Genomic DNA, 16974 nt, shown 5'->3' with positions numbered 1-16974 from the left:
TAAACACTCTTTATGTATTACGGACTGTGAGGTGTACCTCACAGTCAAGAACATAACATACTCCCATTCTAATCATAACAAGGAACTGTATTAACGTGCGTATCTATTTGGGTTAAGCAAACACAATTTAGGCATATTTTTTATTCAAACAGCTCACCTCATGCCAATAAGTGCCATTGTACAGCAAAGCGACGCAAGTCACGTTGAACTTCTCGCCGATAGAGATATCCACCGTATACACAGACTTCAACTGCTGCACAGCTTGGAATGGTGTGACCAGGTTTAGGGTGTTCTGCATTACCGTGTACGACTGTAAAACACAACAATTTTAGTAATCATAAATAACTTCATGACTGAATTGTGTTGGAATGGAGTTGGAAAATTTTCTGCTGAGTTGTCTATAACCAAAAACAGTTTGGTACAGTGTCAAATTCTTATAAATTCAAAAAATATTTCTTCAAATGTTATGAATCCTTTAAGATTGTGAGTTTTTAATTATATCAGAACATTATAGGAACTAAACAATAGTAATTTAAATACACCATAATGTTACTATGATTTTTAATGAAGAAAGTTTTGACTTGCCTCTAGTATAAAAACGTCTGTCAAAACAATAGGTGTTTTATCTGGCAGGTGTAAAGTAGCGTTCGCTTCCAATATATTCTCTTCATCCGGACCGTCAAACTGAAAAAGTTTAATCAAGTTAATATTGTTTAAAAAAATTAACCAATTATTGTGCCAGCTAAATCAGTACATTGTAAGTGTGCGGAATAAATTCATTAATTTATAATAATGTTAACCTAAAATGAAACAGACCTTAAATATGTATACCAATTTATAATTGGAGAATTTGGCCTGCCTAAGTTTGACAGCTATAGTATGATTATCAATTATCCCTGATTAGACTGAATTCCTACGATGCGTTGGTTGGCCGTGCGGCGCGGCGACGGAGCGGTGCCACTGCGTCATCCTACATGGAAATCGCTGTACCATGCCACACAATGCGTTACGACGTTGTGTGGCGCCACACCGCAAGCGCAACGGACTTGGGACCAGAGAGACGAGGCGGGGAGAGGTGGTGCGTTGCAACGCAATACTTTCTGCCAGAGCGGCAACGTAGTACCTGTGTGGCACCTATCCACAGCCGTGCGGCACCGCAACACACCAGAAACGCAAGGTGCAGCTTTAGTCTTAGCTGTTCTCTCACTATTGGCTAAAGTGCAGGGTTGCAGTAAGAACTCTTTAAATTCTGCCAATTATAACATGTGCTACACAGAATCGAATCGAAGAGAGCAATGCTAATCATAAGATCTCACTTACACAGAATAAGTATCTGTGTATAGTGTCTGAAAGAGACGGAACGATTAGCAGTTAACATCGCTTCAATTCAATTCGTTTCTTTATTTGCACGCGTTATTCAGCAATTGCTATTGCACCCTCCGTGTTAACATGTCTTTTTAAAATCTACTTCATTAAAGGTATTGAAACTTTTCTAGGATCATTTCAAAAGCATATCAGTCCAGAAAAATCTCGGAGTACCTACTGATTTAGAAATTCAACCAGAAGGCTTTTTGTAACCTCAGCTTGATAAAATACCTTCATCATATGAGCGTGGAAGGTGATGGTAGGGTAGTACAATGTGTCCAAAGTCACGCTCGCTTCGGTGTCAAAGTTTTCCACGAATACGTTCGGGTTGCTAGGCTTGTGTTGCAAGTGGTCATTTATAACATCCAGCAGACCTTTGCCATTGTCCACGAGCAGGATGGCTATACCGAACTAGATGGATAGAAAAGGACAAGGTAATAAAATTATTTGCTTGTCGAAGTTTTTAAATAAACTCTGGTATAAGATATTGCCAAAAACCAAATGTAATTTGCCATAAAAATGCTTTTATGGCAAATCAATAGAGGCAAAGATGGCACTATTTTAGCTGTTAATTTAGTTAGGTAAGTGTAATCTACAACAAAATTAGCACCAAGAAGAACCAAAAAATATTATTTAAAGGTTAATTTAGATACGCTTTTATTGCAGAAGTATTAAGGTAGATAGAGAAATGCTGTTGTTTTGGATTTAGTATGAGATTATATGAATTAGCTCCAAACGATTCGCAGCGAATTAGCCTCTTTTAGACAATTATTTGTTAGATTGGCTAAAATACTTGCCTTATGTTTAGAAAGTCGAATAGACAGCTCTGTGTCAAGTCCTTTCTTGTATATATTTTTAAGAACAAGACCGTTTTCCTCAAAGCCATCAAGCGGCGTGTAAAGCTTGTAAACATATACGAAGTCGAGTAGGGATTTCCATTGCCAGATGCCCGTGAAACCAAAGTCCATTGAGCCCCAACCCACTCTGAAGTCCACCTGTAAATAGATTAATTAAACTGGAAGGCTGGTAACTAGATTAATAACAAGAGGTCTTCTTCGCCCTCATAATGTTCATTTTGTTTGACTGCTTACAATGTTATTTTATTTGAAGTTTGCAACCGTAAGAGTAAATAAGTACGGTAAATTATTTTGACGATTCAAAAGTAGTCAAACTATGCTCTATTTTATTCACAGGTATGTTAAAGGAGTATTTGAAAATGTACAATATTTTCGAAGGAAAATAGTTTGGCCACCACCAGTCCCTGGAACTGCATAGTTGTATGTGGCTAGAAGTTTTCCTTTTACTTATTATGATTGCAATTATTAAATTAATTATAGTAAACTGTGACAGGTGAAATGTTGATTTTTCAATATGTACTTACTTCTTCGGGAGCTCGTTTGGCAGTTATCATAGCTCTATTGAGGTATTGTAGGGGCAACGCCACGTGACCAAATATTTGGAAATCTTGAAGCGATAATAATTTTAATAGTACTTCAATACCTGCAGAAATAAATGTGGGACTTAAGAACATAATCCTAAACCAAACAATTTAAGAATAATTCAGGCAACATAAGATTCCAAATGAAATAAAGCCGTTGAAATCATGGCTAAATCGTCCTGTAAACTGAAGACACAATCTAAGATGTAAGCCAGCTAATTTGAATACTGTAAAGCAATCAAACCCATGCGTTTCGGTACGCTACGGTAAAAGAAATCTCGCCGGTAGGGTGGTAACTAGCCACCAGCTAAAACAGATAATAAAAAGACAAATTCATACGCTTGTGCGTCTGACACGCATGTGCTTAGCGATACAAACTTCATAGATAATAGCGACACAGTTAGGGAACTTCTAACAAAACGTCAAGGCTTCACCTTCCCCTACGGCAAGCGTCAAATGTTACCTACATTTGACGCTAGGTAAGCTATGAAACGACTAAGTTTCTTTGATTTCTCGTCACCCATAGCCTAATATTTGACAGATCGTTGAATTAGGACCAAACACACGAAACGCCATTTTGGTTTCTGGGATTAAAAAATAAACTATAGGTTCCTGACTCTGGTTCACTTTGAATGCGCGTGTTTATGCACCTATAAGTGATACGATATCTACGAGAACACCTCACTAGTCTATAGATATTATTGCCAGTTAATTAAGTAAATAAGTGATGGTTTAAAATGTTACCAGTAGTAGAGTTGGGTGTGACAATCATGGCCACCAGATGTCTGTCGTGCTCCACAAAGCCGAATCGAGCCGTCGTTTGCGAGAACTGCGGGATTGGACTCGTCACATTTACCACTAGCATACAATTTGTGATGCGTCGCATGTGACCTGAGGGCAAAATTATACAATTTCTTATTGACTACTTGATTTAAAATTATCCCTCATACGCGTTAATCCATAAAAAAGTACATGTGATTGCAAAAGAAATAGTCCATTCTGAAATAACAACATGGCGGACTACACAGGTCATCCATACTAATACTATAAATTCAAGAGTGTCAGCTTACTAGCTTTTCTCGGTGCAACTCTTTAAAAAAAAATTGACGGGTTTTGAAAGATAGCTTGCATCCCTGGAATGAGATAGGCTACTTTTTATCTCGGAAAATCAAAGAGTTTCAACGGGATTTTTAAAACCGGATTCCACGCGAAAGAAGTCGCGGGCATTATAGCATACATACAGACATAAGTATTAAATGTAAAATGCACAACCCCGCTTGAGATCTGTTTTTGTACAATGCGGTGCAGTGAAGTTGATAATTTTACTTATACATATTTTATTGTATAGTTCCATAAAATATCGCGCATGTCGTTCTTGAGTATGTCCCGCCCGTAAATGTGAATTGAAATGCACAAACTTGAAGCCTCTATTGAGAGCAGTCTTAAGGCTTCTCAACAGATTATGTTTAAATACGTACCGTCAACATAGATCTTCATAACCTTTTCTTCCAAATCTAGATGTGTTACACCTTTTATGTCTCTCTTATGGCCAAACATAAATTCAGTTTGCAAAAATCCTTTTGTGTAGCCCTGGTGACGAAAATACACACTTAATTTCTAGTTCAGTTCAATTTAAGAATTGCGAAAGTAAAAGACAAGACAAAAACAGGCATAGTATTGTTTCTTAAAAAACATTATCAAGTAAGGACAGTACTCACTGGGAAGGGTGTAAGCAGGACTACTCTTCCAGTAACGTTGTTCTCATTCAGTCCTTTATGTATTGCCCAGGAAGAATTAATCATAAGTAAGCCGTCTTCATTATACTAAACAAAAAATATTACAAATTATTAGATTATTAGGATAACTTTGAAAACTATTACCAAGACACCTAGTTTCTCCTTTCACTAACCACAGACCATTTTGTAAAAATGTAAGACAAATATTTGCACTAAAAACAAATATAAGCAGAAATATAAACACCGACCTGAAAACTCAGCAAAGTATCAGCACTTTTCTTCCAAACGACCGTATGTTTTGCAATAGCAGCCGCCCTCGGTAAGGTGGGTATGGTGGAGTTAACAGAGGCGTTGATTTCTCCGTAGAACTTGGTAGTCGTGAACAGATAATCCGCTAGAAGATGGAACGCGAGGAAATTGTCCTGCCAGTTCATACTGCCGTTGACAGCTTGCATGTTGTCTTTGTATCGCCACCTGATTAACAAATTTTCATCCTTACATTTATAATTTTAGATAAGCCAGTTTAGAAAGGTTAACCCAAGTAAAACTAACGGGCGTTACACACTAATTATAAAACGGCTCTAGCGACTAAAATTAAAATGCAGAACTCTTTGAACATCTGTTACTTGTTTCGAGATAAGTACAGTTAAATTTATCGATCTTTTTGGTATTATGAAGTACAATAATATGCCTTGTATAAAAGTAATTGCAATCCCAGCATTGCTGAAGCAAGCTGCAGTCTCCCTCATTGTCATCTAGAGCTCATTTTTCTTAGCGCCAACGGTACAGTTAGATAATTGTTCAGACTTACTATTACTATTTACTATCCTTTGTGGCTTAAAGAACTTTGTCTTACTCACATAAGATTGAAACTTGTGTCCTCCCAGAACGGGAAAGGCGTGCTGAGGCTGGACAGTAAGGCGTATACGGTTTGATCCTGAACCTCGGAGTAAGCTTTCACTCGCCACATTATTGACGTTTGACTCGCCCAGCCCATCCGGACCATCCATTCACAGAACCAATCTAGAAAGGGTATGAGCATATTTATGTGGAAATTACGAAATACCAACTCGTTTTTGACATATAATAAAGTGGTCCAACAAAAACTACTTCAGTAGAAGTCGTGCTGTTTCTTAGGGAACAATTAATTTAATTTAGCTCTTGTATAAAATAATTAAAGCTCTACCATCTTATTAACAAACCAGGAGAGGAGTATTTCAATAAGTTTCGGACAGATCACAAATTTTCAATTGGAACCATATTGAATATCCTGATTGTAACTTTTCTAGCTGAGATATTTCTTGGGCCCTTTTCCGTTCTTGCTAAACGACAAATTTACGCACAGTTAACGTTAACTTAATTTTATACATACTCGGCGCTTACCTTTCAATAAGAAATCAAACTCTCCGTTGACAACTCTTCCAGGGTAATGTAAAGTGACGTGGCCGCCATGATGCCATGCCCCCTTGTGGTCTAACTTGGCGTCTATGCTGAGCTTCTGAGAGGGGTCTCTGTTGGCATCCCAGTTCAACGAAGCACTCAATCGTTTCTGACGAGGTGTTACCGAGCGTTGGTACGATAAGTGGACGTCGCGGAGTCTGATAAATTAATTTAGCGTTTATAATACCGTATTGCACAGTGATTGAGTTGTTCATGAAGTTTGGGAGTTTGCAATCTCCGTATGTACCGCTTAACGTTAACGTTGTTTTATACCACTTAACGGAAACGTCTCGTACGTTAGAATGATATCAACGTTGAGAGCCTTGACTCTTCACCTGTCACGACAACTGTAACCTTCCCGCAATCTACTCCCTACCTCTCGGGCCGACTCAGTGAAACGGTATGTAAACCATAATCTTATGGTTTTGATGGAGTTTGGAAAATTCCATCATCAGCAGATGTATCTCCACGTTTTGGAGAACTCAAACTATAAAACATCTTCATTAGATTGCTAGAGAGTTTAAGTTAACGTTCGAAATGAAATAGAAACTTTTAAAAGAGCAATGGAAATCAATCTAACTTAAAATTTCTATTTTAAAGAAAATAATAAATAAGTATAACAAAACAAGATCAGATAAAATAATTATAATACTTACTGGTCAAAATGTATGTCCATGTCGATGTTAGTGTTGTTATTGAGATCTGCGTTGAGGTTCAAACTGTACGCTTTGCCACTGATGTCTATTTCGCCATATGCCGTGAAATTTTGATCCGACAACAGTAAGTATCGAACAAGTGCTTTGTACGTATCTTCATTATATTCACCCTGGAATTTTTACACTTTTAGCTAGTAGAATTAAATATTAGAAAATTGTATAGGAGATATGAAAGATGGGATAAATACAGATCAACTTTTTATCGAGCAGTTCTTTTATATTACAAATCTATTAAAAAAATATACTCATACAAAAACATATCATAAAACCGAAGATATCCTACTTATATCATACTAAATGTGTGGATTGCACTCGTTCGAGCAATGTGCTGGACTGTAATTATGTATTATGGCACAGTATAATCAGTTGAAATTTTGAAAAGAGCAGCCGCCGAGTTTCTTGCTGGTAGTAAAGTCATTCCGAACCAGTGGTATGTACACTTGAATAAAAAATTATTCTATGCTTATCTTGAATGATACAACGGAACTTTAGTATTACCGTGTACGTGAACAAAGATTTTAACAATTTTAGACACGAACTTTCTATTTAAATACTTTACCTCAGCAATGAAAGTGATTTGCCGGTTGTCCTGAGTAAACTTGGCATCGACTGCGATGTCTTTGAAGTGGCTGCTGTTGATCAACGCCTTAAGACGATGCGACGCCAGGTTGGTCTTAGACTGATCTTGGTATACCGCGTCAATGTTGAAATCCACGCCCGTAAACCATATACCCATTGCGTTAACCTGTTAGGATTATATTGTGATTATAGTACAGTCATTTGGTGCTCAAAAAAGGGGACGCCATTTTTTCAAGATGGTGGTGCTAGGGCAAAGGTAAGTGGTAAGGTGGCATAATGAAAATTAGAAAAGAGCGCGTCGAAATCTATAACGCCACCAATTTTCAAAACTCCAAAACTACCAAATGACTGGACTGTTTAACGATTGAAGATCGTGGCAATTCTTCAGCCGTACAATTCGTAGCTTACAGTACCAAACTGCTTCATTGGTCTAGTGGTTAGCATGTCCAATTTCCAAAGACGAAGTCGCGGATCGGACGAAAAACAATAAGGTATTGGGATTTCTATCAAGAAATTCTCACTACAAGGCCAGAGTTAGTAAGTTGCCGGTACTTTACTCGCGTGTCTCGAAACGCACGCAAAGACCTTGGCCCTGCACCTGATTTCTCTCCAGCCGTGTCGGATTGCCGCTCCATCGGGCTATGAGAGTGAACAAATAGAGAGTGCACCTATGCTTCCGCACATACTTATCCACTATAATAATCCTGTCCTATACGGCTAATTTCTATTGAGATGGGCCATCACTCTTTCACTGGCTAAATATACAGTTACAGGTGACAGGTAATACAGCCAAAACAACAACTGTGATCATCACAATGTTGTGATGGGAAGTTCCGTACCAACAAAGCCAGCCAATCAGAATCATCAGAATCACATTGAATGCACTAAAGTTTACAACAGGGGGCTACTATTTATTTATTTACTTCTTTCAAATCGGAAAGATTTGCAATCGAATTGAATGTTGAAATTAAGGGCTATTTTGAACTCTACCTGAAACTCATTAGGTCGTTTTTCGTGTAACTTCGCCTTTAGCTCGCAGGGGTGTAGGGTCGGCAGTGTGACGTTAAGTTCTGCGTCCATATACAACTGCGTGCCGGGAGGAGCGAACACATAGCCCGATACAAAAATCTCTCGGGATTTAGGGTTGAAGTTCAGGAGCGCCAATGCTGAGTATTTAGGCCCTGTCTGAAAAAAGTAATCTTCATTACTTCTTTTTCGCTTCATAAACCTTGAAGTGTTCGCAATTAATTCATCTAAGTACATATATTTAAAAATGAAGAACTGACTGACTGTCTGATGTACCAACACATAGCTCAAATTACTCGACGAATCGGACTGAAATTTGGCATGCATATAGCTATTAGGTATGAAGTAAACATCTGCTAAAAATAATTTTTGAATATTCAACCATAAAGGAATAAAATAGAGGTTTGAAAGTGTAGTCCACGCAAAGTTATTTTCCTATTCCTACATATTTCCCTCTTACCTGGTCATATTGGAACTTCATAAGTATCGGTTTGGGTCTCTTTAATACCAAGTGGGTGTCCACTTTCAAACCATTCAGCTTATCAATACGTTTGAATACAAACGTGAAAGCCGGGTCACTTCGTTGTTCCTTGGAAGCGCTCACGTTGAAAGCTATATCGACGTGACTCTGAGTTTTCTGAAAAAAAAAAGAACGTTTTCTTTAGGCCCTGTGCAGATGAGGGACTTTTGTCCGACCCAACGCACACGGTGTACGAACATTTATTCGTTAGAAGTGAAAACTATCGAGCGATCAACGCGGACTCAAATCCGCTGTGTGCGTTGACGCATTATAGTTTTATTTTTTACGAAGACTCCCCCGTTCTTTAGTGCGGTTGGTCTGTTGATGACCTCGGCAATGCGCGGGACTTTTTGTACTGGGTAGTTTTGGTCCCGCGTCACGTTATTCGATGCAGTTGTAAGCGATCTATTTTGACGGACAAATAGTATCTCAAGCACTGTCCCTCATCTTTAAAGTTGCCTTTAAAGTTTCTAGATTTCTCGCTACCTACTGCGCCACCTACCTATTACTTAGCTACTAGATGAATAAAAAGTTATAGTAATAAATCTTAAACTTACCACATTCCTAAGTATGGAGTAGAAATTATACATTGGATATGCCGTGAATTCCATAGACAATTCTCCGTACAAGTCGTGTCTGTAAGACATTGGTCTCTCGCTGTATAAACCCTCGATTTTTATAGTTTGTTTCGGATTTCCATAGAATTGGTAGTCCAAATGTAGTTGAGTACCGTGAGTAGGACCGTTCACAGTGTAATAGCCTATCATTCGACTGGCTAGCTGCTTTGTTTGAAAATCGGCTGCTATATCCCATTGTGTGACGCCACCTTTAGATTTTACTTTTAGGCTTCCTGTAAAAAAAAGTGTAAGTCATTCAAGAAAATTTTTTGCAGGTCTAATGAATTTTTATATCATAACGAATACTGCAAAAATTTTGGCACTGATTTTGAAGATTACTCTGAAAATTGGTGTTAGACTTAATTAAAATGGTAGGTACTTAAAATCTGTCGGTTTCATTCTGGTTAATACATTTATTGTTCCATAAAAGAATTTTCACTTGAGTGGAACTTACAGGCTATGCTATAAAACTAGTAAGTACAAAATTGCATCTTAGAGCGCACAATACTTAAATTCAATTTTGAGTATATTTGAGATAAAATTATATGTTCATTGATCTGAAATGAAAGTCTGGATTGTGATAGGTGTTACAAAAAAACATCAGTCGTGAACTGCAAATTCAAAAAAATATACTTGCCAGATAATTCAGCAATCTTCTCATCATTAACAATCCAATAGGCATGGGGAAGCCAAACGTGTCCATACTTCACATCATGTCTCTTTAATGACATGACAGTATCGAACTGTTTCTTCCCGTCTACATCCAAGCTTGCCGATATACACTTATCATAGGGAATGTTGCGGTACAAGGCATTGGCTTTTATTATGCTTTCTGAGGATTGCAGTGTAAGGGATGCAGTGCTTGTTGTGTTTGACAGTAAGAGACGTGCGTTGAACATACGTTTCTCCTGAAAGGATACAATTATCGCATAATGAAAATAAATTACGTCAGATAAGTTTTATTGAAATATTGCTAACAAGTTTTTAATTTACATTTTATAAAATAAGCCTAAATCTAAATCAAAATTTGAAAAAATAACAATAAAATCTAAAATAAATCTAAAACCTTATCGGGAGCACCGCACTGAGGTTCTATTCTATTCTACCAAAGATTCTGCCCCTTTGGATGGCCACACTAATTCTTTGTCCAAGGTAGCTGCTGGTTATTGGGTCAGATTTTTCACAACATATTAGGTAGAGTTCGCGGGCGGAGCGGGACCAATTCAATAAAAAAAATCCTGAATAAAATGAATCCTACCTTGCTATTTGGCGTGTCAAAGGAGAAATCTACAAGATTGGTAGTCTCATTCCGGTCCCATTTGTAACGGAAGGCGTAGGTTTTGGCCGAGGGATCGGCCTTTTCCAGAGAGATAATGTATTTAGCCGGTCCGCTCAGTAAGAAATATGGCGCGTCTCGGAGGTTTGTCATGTTCGGGAACTGGGAAAAAATTAATACAGTTGACGTTTAGTAAAATTTGAGATTTTACAATCGAACTACTAGGCATAGGCTAGCTCTGCATTCCTACATAGACGAAATTCCACGGTTCCGTACGAGGCGATTTGCTAGATTATGGAATGCCCTTCCGGCTTCCGTTTTTCCCGCTATAGCTATAATATTGGTACTTTCAAAAGAAAAGTGAATAGGCACCTTCTGGGCAAGCGCGCTCCACCTTAGGCTGCATCATCTCCAGCTTGGTATGATTGCAGTCAAGCGCAAGCCCATTTAGTTATTTAAAAAAAATCTACCTGTTAGCGTAGATTAAACAGACTTTATATTCTAACGAAAAATGATGTTCTTTAAGGCTTTCTAAATGTTGGGATTGAAGTCAAAATATCGCAGATTATGTTACCTGATATGCTGCACACACTTTGATGCCAATAGCTTTGTCGAACGTGCTCCAACTGCAAGTGTTCTGTTCTATTCTGTTCTTGTTTACTCCTTGTTGAGGCAACTCTTCATCCCCGTGAAGGATTAACAGCTCTGACCTATTTGACAAAATATTAAATATTTAAAGGATATAACTACGCTGATCTCATATTAAGGCTTAGCTGCGATATACGCGGCTTTTACATATATTCAAATTCCCCAAAGAAATGCGGATGATAACATTAGCACGCATTATCAGTTTAGAAAAATACGTGCTTGCGATTAATCTGGGTAAGCTTTTCAGTCTCACATATACTATTGTTGGAACAAGGCTTCTCATTTCATATGGAGTTTCAACATTATCACATTTCTTCAGTGTAGGTGGAACCTTCAGTTCAGATTTTTTTTTGGTGATATTATATTTGACCACTATGTACTGAAGAACTGTATGAACTGATAGGCTCTACGACATAAATGACCTGTCCACTGCCACTTCAGCTTGTTAATCCTTCGAGCTATGTCGGTTAAAACTTACTTGGCAGCAAATATTTCTTGCTTGTCCCTGGGCAGCGACAGGTCAAGCTTCAGCTCGTCGAGCCCCCGCACGGACAGCTTGGCGGCGAGCGATGTGGCCGTGTACAGGCGGGAAGATAGTCTGATGCCGCTCGAGGCTAACGCGCCGGCTGTTACGCTCATTGTGGCCGCTATATTGACTGCAACGCTGCGTGAACATTACGAGAACTGTAATTCACCTCAAATATTTAGTAATAAATAAATAAATAAGGTAAAACAGATAATTAATACAGACAGACATACAAACAGAATATATATAATTAATACAGACAGAGTAATTTAACGACAAAACATAATAAACAAGACGCATAGTGTAGACAGTGGCGTCGATTCTGTTGTCTTTCTCTAAATTTAAAGAGTATCTGAATCTTTTTCTTCTTGGCAACGACTCTCGGAGCACTCTACTTTAGACAGTAAACTAAGTCACTCTCCAGATTTTAACTATACCCATACAAAAAATCACGTCAATCCGTTGCTCAGTTGCGACATGATTGAAGGACAAACCAAAAACACGCTATCACATTTATAATACAGTATGATGTACATAAAAAACTAATTGTATCAATGCACACTTACCTAGGTCTTATTTTCCCTTCAAAGTCCAAGTTACCCGACTTCGCGTACTTGTCAATGACTGTGCCAGACATTTTGGTGTCCACATAACTGGTGCCCATGAGGTTCAAGTTGAGCGGCAATCCTGAACCAGTTGGCACGGAAAACGTTGTGTCGAGGAATAGGGACGCTTTGTTGTATGATATTTCCTTAAAACATAATATGATTATAGCCATGAATCAATAATTTAGACATAATATCAACCTTTAAAAGAGAATTAAGGAAAAATTGGCCGATATGATGGTGGTAAAAATATGAGATTTTAGACCTTTGGGATATTCTAATGGAGAGTTAGGCTTTCACCGAGTCTCAAGTAGTTATTATAGATCAATTTATTGGTCAAATAATTATTTAAATTAGGTATGGTTGCTTAGAACCTTTAAGTACAAAGTCTACTTCACCTTAAAAAACCTACAAAGAGATTAAAACAATTCACACAGGTTTTTCGTTTGGGGCCTTAAGGACACGTCATTACACGATAAAATGAGAGCTAACATTTATTAATAGTGAGGCACGAGAAGTCAAAAAAAAAGACTTCGCACTTATGAATTTAGGTTTATTTTAGTTTCTCACCTTTCCGGATAGAATCTCCAAAATCCTCAACTTAGGGTTCAATCTCTCCAAAGATTTTCGTATTTCTTCATCCCCTTCCGCGCTCCAGAACGATATTTCGTTACCGAAAACCTTAAACCCAAGTTCTGCCATAGGAAAACGGTGCTTTAGAGCATTGTTTTTGTATCCAAGATCGTCTACTTTATCCCGCACTTCGTCCGCTTCGTTGGTCGATCGGAAGAATCGCAGCTTGTTTATTCTCTCGTTCACTTTGTTCTTATTCAAGGGTCCTTGGTTTCCGAACAGATTTTCGAAGTATTTTTCGAAACCTTCCCCGCGAGCTTTGATCTAAAAGTTGAAGTAATTCCAAGTTAAATTGTTACATTGTTACATAAATTATGTTTAAATAGATTTTATTCATGCCGCGCATTTAGAAAATATTGGGATTTTGCGCAGTTAACTTGAGACATTGGGAATTGAGACATTTGCACGGGTTACATGTACCATGAATGCAATTTGTAAATATGTGTACGTACGGGCCAGTGTGTGTTAGTTAATACTTGCCTCTAACAAATTGATGGATTCGCCAAACATGTCGATAGTCAAGTTGAGAGACAAAGCCCTTGGAATATAAGAGTCCGGCGAGAATATAACGTTTGCTTCGTAATTACCACCTGTCGAAAATAAAGGTATCGTCATTTAAAAGTTCACGCGATTTTTGATGCTACATAAGTTTTCTAATAAATAAAAGATATTGCATTGCATAAATGTCATTTAGGACCTGTTCAGTATCAGTAGGTATATTTGGTAGCGGGTTCGTACGAACAATTCGCACGTACTTTCTGTGAGATCTAAAAGGTTACTACCTAAGCTTTCACAATCTGTAGACGAACTCATTTAATAAATGAGAGAGTTATAGACGAACGGGCAGAAGGATTCGTTTACTTACCGGCATTATACTGATCGAAGAAAACACTCTGCTCATAGTTCCGGGAAAACATCCTAAAGTCTGGATTATCCTCGAGTTGTGGCATTGTATTCCCGGACAGCAGACCCTGGATTTCCACCCGAGATGGCAGTGACGAGTGGCCAAGGTTGTTCAAGTGACTCCATACAAATGTGGCAGCTATTGGAAAGAGAATTAAACGTTGGAATAGACGTTTGATCCCACGTCACATAAATTGCTTCAAAATGTGGGCATGTCGCAAAGTTTATTAGTCCAAGTATCAGTTTTTTTCTAGAAACTTAACATAATATTAACTTAACTTTTTTTCTCTAAAGAAAATAAAATTATAGTAAGACGCTTTATGCAGTGTGAAAAATGGTTTCCATGGTAAATCAAAGATATTTTTATCAAAAATTATTTAGTTTATCAAAAATTGAATCAAGTTATCACAGTTAAATTATAAAGGTTACGATTCTCACGCTCTTCTCCATACCAACGCTGATTATTCTATTTGTTTATTGTTCTAGATCTAAAAGTTATCTATCACATCGTTCAATCTCTTCACTATCTATGCCCTACCACAATTTATATGGCCATACCTTGGTTAACAGGCTCGTGACGTAGAGCGTGGAATATTTTTCGGATAGTGCTTAAGTTGGGGCATCTCATCACTTGGAGATAGGACGCGATCCGAATTTCAACATCGATTAAATCTTCTCTGTACGTTTCTAGAAAGTATTCTCTGTAAAAATACAGAATTTATTCACTAAATACGAAAACTGGTCAGAAAATATGAAACGCTCCCCAGGAAATGTGAGGTTATTGGGATTTAAGTAAACCAAGCAGCTGGAAGGTTTTCTCGATCAACATGGTATACGGTGACTTCAAACGGTTGCTAATTTCCGGTAGCTATCATTTCCTGCGTATCCTCATGTGTCGTGATACTTTTACTTCTTTTTTCTTGGGATACTAATGAGATGGGCTTCCAGATCTTCAGCGATTCATTTTAAATCTGGTAACCTATCAAATTCGCCTAGCAGACCCTGCAGGCATACCGTCAATTTGACAGCTACGCTGTGGCCTGTGACGCAGTCATCTCTGATTAGACAACACTTTCTCACTGCAATGCAATGTTGTTGGCTGAATTGCATTGTTGCATCAAAAATACCATAAATTCAGCCAATCACAATTATTGAGATTGTAGCAATGATTAATGTAGCTTTTCGTAATCGTAATCGACCAGCTGGTCTAGTTCTGGGAATACGAATCGGGAAAATTCTGTTTGCCTGCCGAATTGGTTTTGAATAAACAACAGTTTACAATAAAGATAAAGAATATTAGAAAGTCTCAACTCACCGTGTTTCAATACAAGGCGTTCTCCGAAAAGCATCAATGGCCGTTAATCTGATGGGCACAGATATCAATGAGTCTCCTATCAAATTCATTAGGACATCCGCGAATTCCTGTTTGAAACCGCCAATGTTGCCTAAGGCTTTGATGGCTATTACGAGCTGAAAGATAACAGAACATCAACATTGGCACTGATAACAGAGTGTTTACTTATCCCTATGCTGAACAACTATCGTCGAATTGATTTTTTGAGATAGGAAACCAGGTTGGCTATGTTAGATCGAATCTATAATAATATATCATTTAAAAACTTACATTGTCTCTGTCTTGCCTTTGAGCATTTACAACTCCTCTGCTGATGATATCACTAACAACGTTCTGGAACTCTTCGAGGATTTGCTTTGGGACTTCTTCTTCACAACATTCCCGTACTAAAATTTGAGGTTCAGAAGTAAATTCCTTGGAATATGTCCCAGAAAAAAAAACTTTCTGTTCTAACGCGTTTATTGTAATGGTGTATATATTTTTCTAAGTTTATTTAAAGGTAAATGACGGTAATAAGTTGCTGGCTCGTTTCTGTGAGAGGTATGTCCATCTTGTAGGAAGATAATTAAAGTTTTTCTTTTTTACATAAGGCTTCTCAGCCTTTCTTTATATTAAGGAGGAGGGCCTATTATTATAATAAGGGTGACTCTTACATGATTTTCCGTGGTGTTTACAATAGGAATGCGTCATGGATGAGACGGTGAAACTGACCACCTTGTCATTCTTCTGCTTTTGTAGTAACTCCAGCATGCTCTTCAACATGTCCAGCTTTGGCCTGTACAAAAAATTATATTTCCGCTTAAACGTGCTGAATAATGATTGCACATGACTTAATCAATTTTATCATCATTTAGTTTACTTTCATATTGATAATTTTATGTTAATTTTCTTTCAATATAATAATATGCAAAGACACATATCCATCTTAACTTCACCCTGATGGAATTTTCGAAAAAAAATTCAGAGTGAAGGTCTGCAAAACCTCAAGTTTCTAAAGCGGCTTGAGCTGTTTGGACTGTTGATATTATACCTGTTGGTCAATTTCTCCTTTTATATTTACTCACCGTGGAATCATCGCCATAGACATCAGCCATTCGTGCCTAGTGTCTTGGTCTGCTTCATTGTTGAGGATCATGTTTTTTATTAACTCCACTGATCCAGGACTTGCTATGTAGGGTAGCGCGTCTAGAATGTGCTTGCTAAAAAATTTAAAACAATGTCAGTGACAAAGTTACATGGAAGCAATCTGCGTTTTGTTTAGTTGCCTTATGTTCTCGATGTACTGAAATTTTTAACTATACTTACGAAGCTGTAGGACAAATAGTGGGAGCCCTAGCAAGCAGCTGGGCTAGCGCTGGATGGTGCAGTTTCCTCGCGGAGCGCACCAACCTGCCCCAAAGCCCTACTATAGAGCCACTGTCCATGTTCTCGTCTACCGTTGATATCTCATCATCTGAGCTGTGCTTTACTCTGTGTATAGAGAATTTCGGTTTTATCATTATGAGAAGTTATAGAAATGAGATGTTTTATGAAACGATGCTAGTCATAATTAAAAAGGTCATGAGTACCCCAGCATCTTTCAACTCTTATAA

The 16974-nt window shown here is 37.9% G+C and overlaps 1 protein-coding gene across 1 annotated transcript in view; it reads right to left on the bottom strand.

The window, feature by feature from the left end:
* The window catches only part of LOC123865357 (apolipophorins), a 51093-nt gene that overhangs the window by 19778 nt on the left and 14341 nt on the right, over nucleotides 1-16974 (bottom strand). The window contains exons 9-38 of the mRNA XM_045906347.1: nucleotides 16688-16852; nucleotides 16447-16581; nucleotides 16036-16157; nucleotides 15653-15768; nucleotides 15344-15498; nucleotides 14587-14729; nucleotides 13991-14167; nucleotides 13606-13715; nucleotides 13063-13389; nucleotides 12454-12638; nucleotides 11840-12025; nucleotides 11288-11423; nucleotides 10696-10875; nucleotides 10075-10345; nucleotides 9378-9670; nucleotides 8761-8937; nucleotides 8265-8459; nucleotides 7255-7440; nucleotides 6636-6805; nucleotides 5923-6137; nucleotides 5400-5562; nucleotides 4788-5013; nucleotides 4522-4626; nucleotides 4282-4393; nucleotides 3548-3694; nucleotides 2747-2865; nucleotides 2163-2360; nucleotides 1597-1776; nucleotides 586-684; nucleotides 158-310 (exon numbers count right to left, since the gene is read on the bottom strand). Coding sequence (XP_045762303.1) covers nucleotides 158-310; nucleotides 586-684; nucleotides 1597-1776; nucleotides 2163-2360; nucleotides 2747-2865; nucleotides 3548-3694; nucleotides 4282-4393; nucleotides 4522-4626; nucleotides 4788-5013; nucleotides 5400-5562; nucleotides 5923-6137; nucleotides 6636-6805; nucleotides 7255-7440; nucleotides 8265-8459; nucleotides 8761-8937; nucleotides 9378-9670; nucleotides 10075-10345; nucleotides 10696-10875; nucleotides 11288-11423; nucleotides 11840-12025; nucleotides 12454-12638; nucleotides 13063-13389; nucleotides 13606-13715; nucleotides 13991-14167; nucleotides 14587-14729; nucleotides 15344-15498; nucleotides 15653-15768; nucleotides 16036-16157; nucleotides 16447-16581; nucleotides 16688-16852 — 5146 coding nt within the window. The remainder of the gene's footprint in view (nucleotides 1-157; nucleotides 311-585; nucleotides 685-1596; nucleotides 1777-2162; nucleotides 2361-2746; nucleotides 2866-3547; nucleotides 3695-4281; nucleotides 4394-4521; nucleotides 4627-4787; nucleotides 5014-5399; nucleotides 5563-5922; nucleotides 6138-6635; nucleotides 6806-7254; nucleotides 7441-8264; nucleotides 8460-8760; nucleotides 8938-9377; nucleotides 9671-10074; nucleotides 10346-10695; nucleotides 10876-11287; nucleotides 11424-11839; nucleotides 12026-12453; nucleotides 12639-13062; nucleotides 13390-13605; nucleotides 13716-13990; nucleotides 14168-14586; nucleotides 14730-15343; nucleotides 15499-15652; nucleotides 15769-16035; nucleotides 16158-16446; nucleotides 16582-16687; nucleotides 16853-16974) is intronic.

This window comes from Maniola jurtina, chromosome 5 (assembly GCF_905333055.1).
Source record: "Maniola jurtina chromosome 5, ilManJurt1.1, whole genome shotgun sequence".
Lineage (NCBI taxonomy): Eukaryota > Metazoa > Arthropoda > Insecta > Lepidoptera > Nymphalidae > Maniola > Maniola jurtina.
Note: the sequence above shows the minus strand (reverse complement) of the source record. Positions and strands in the feature narration are given on the sequence as shown.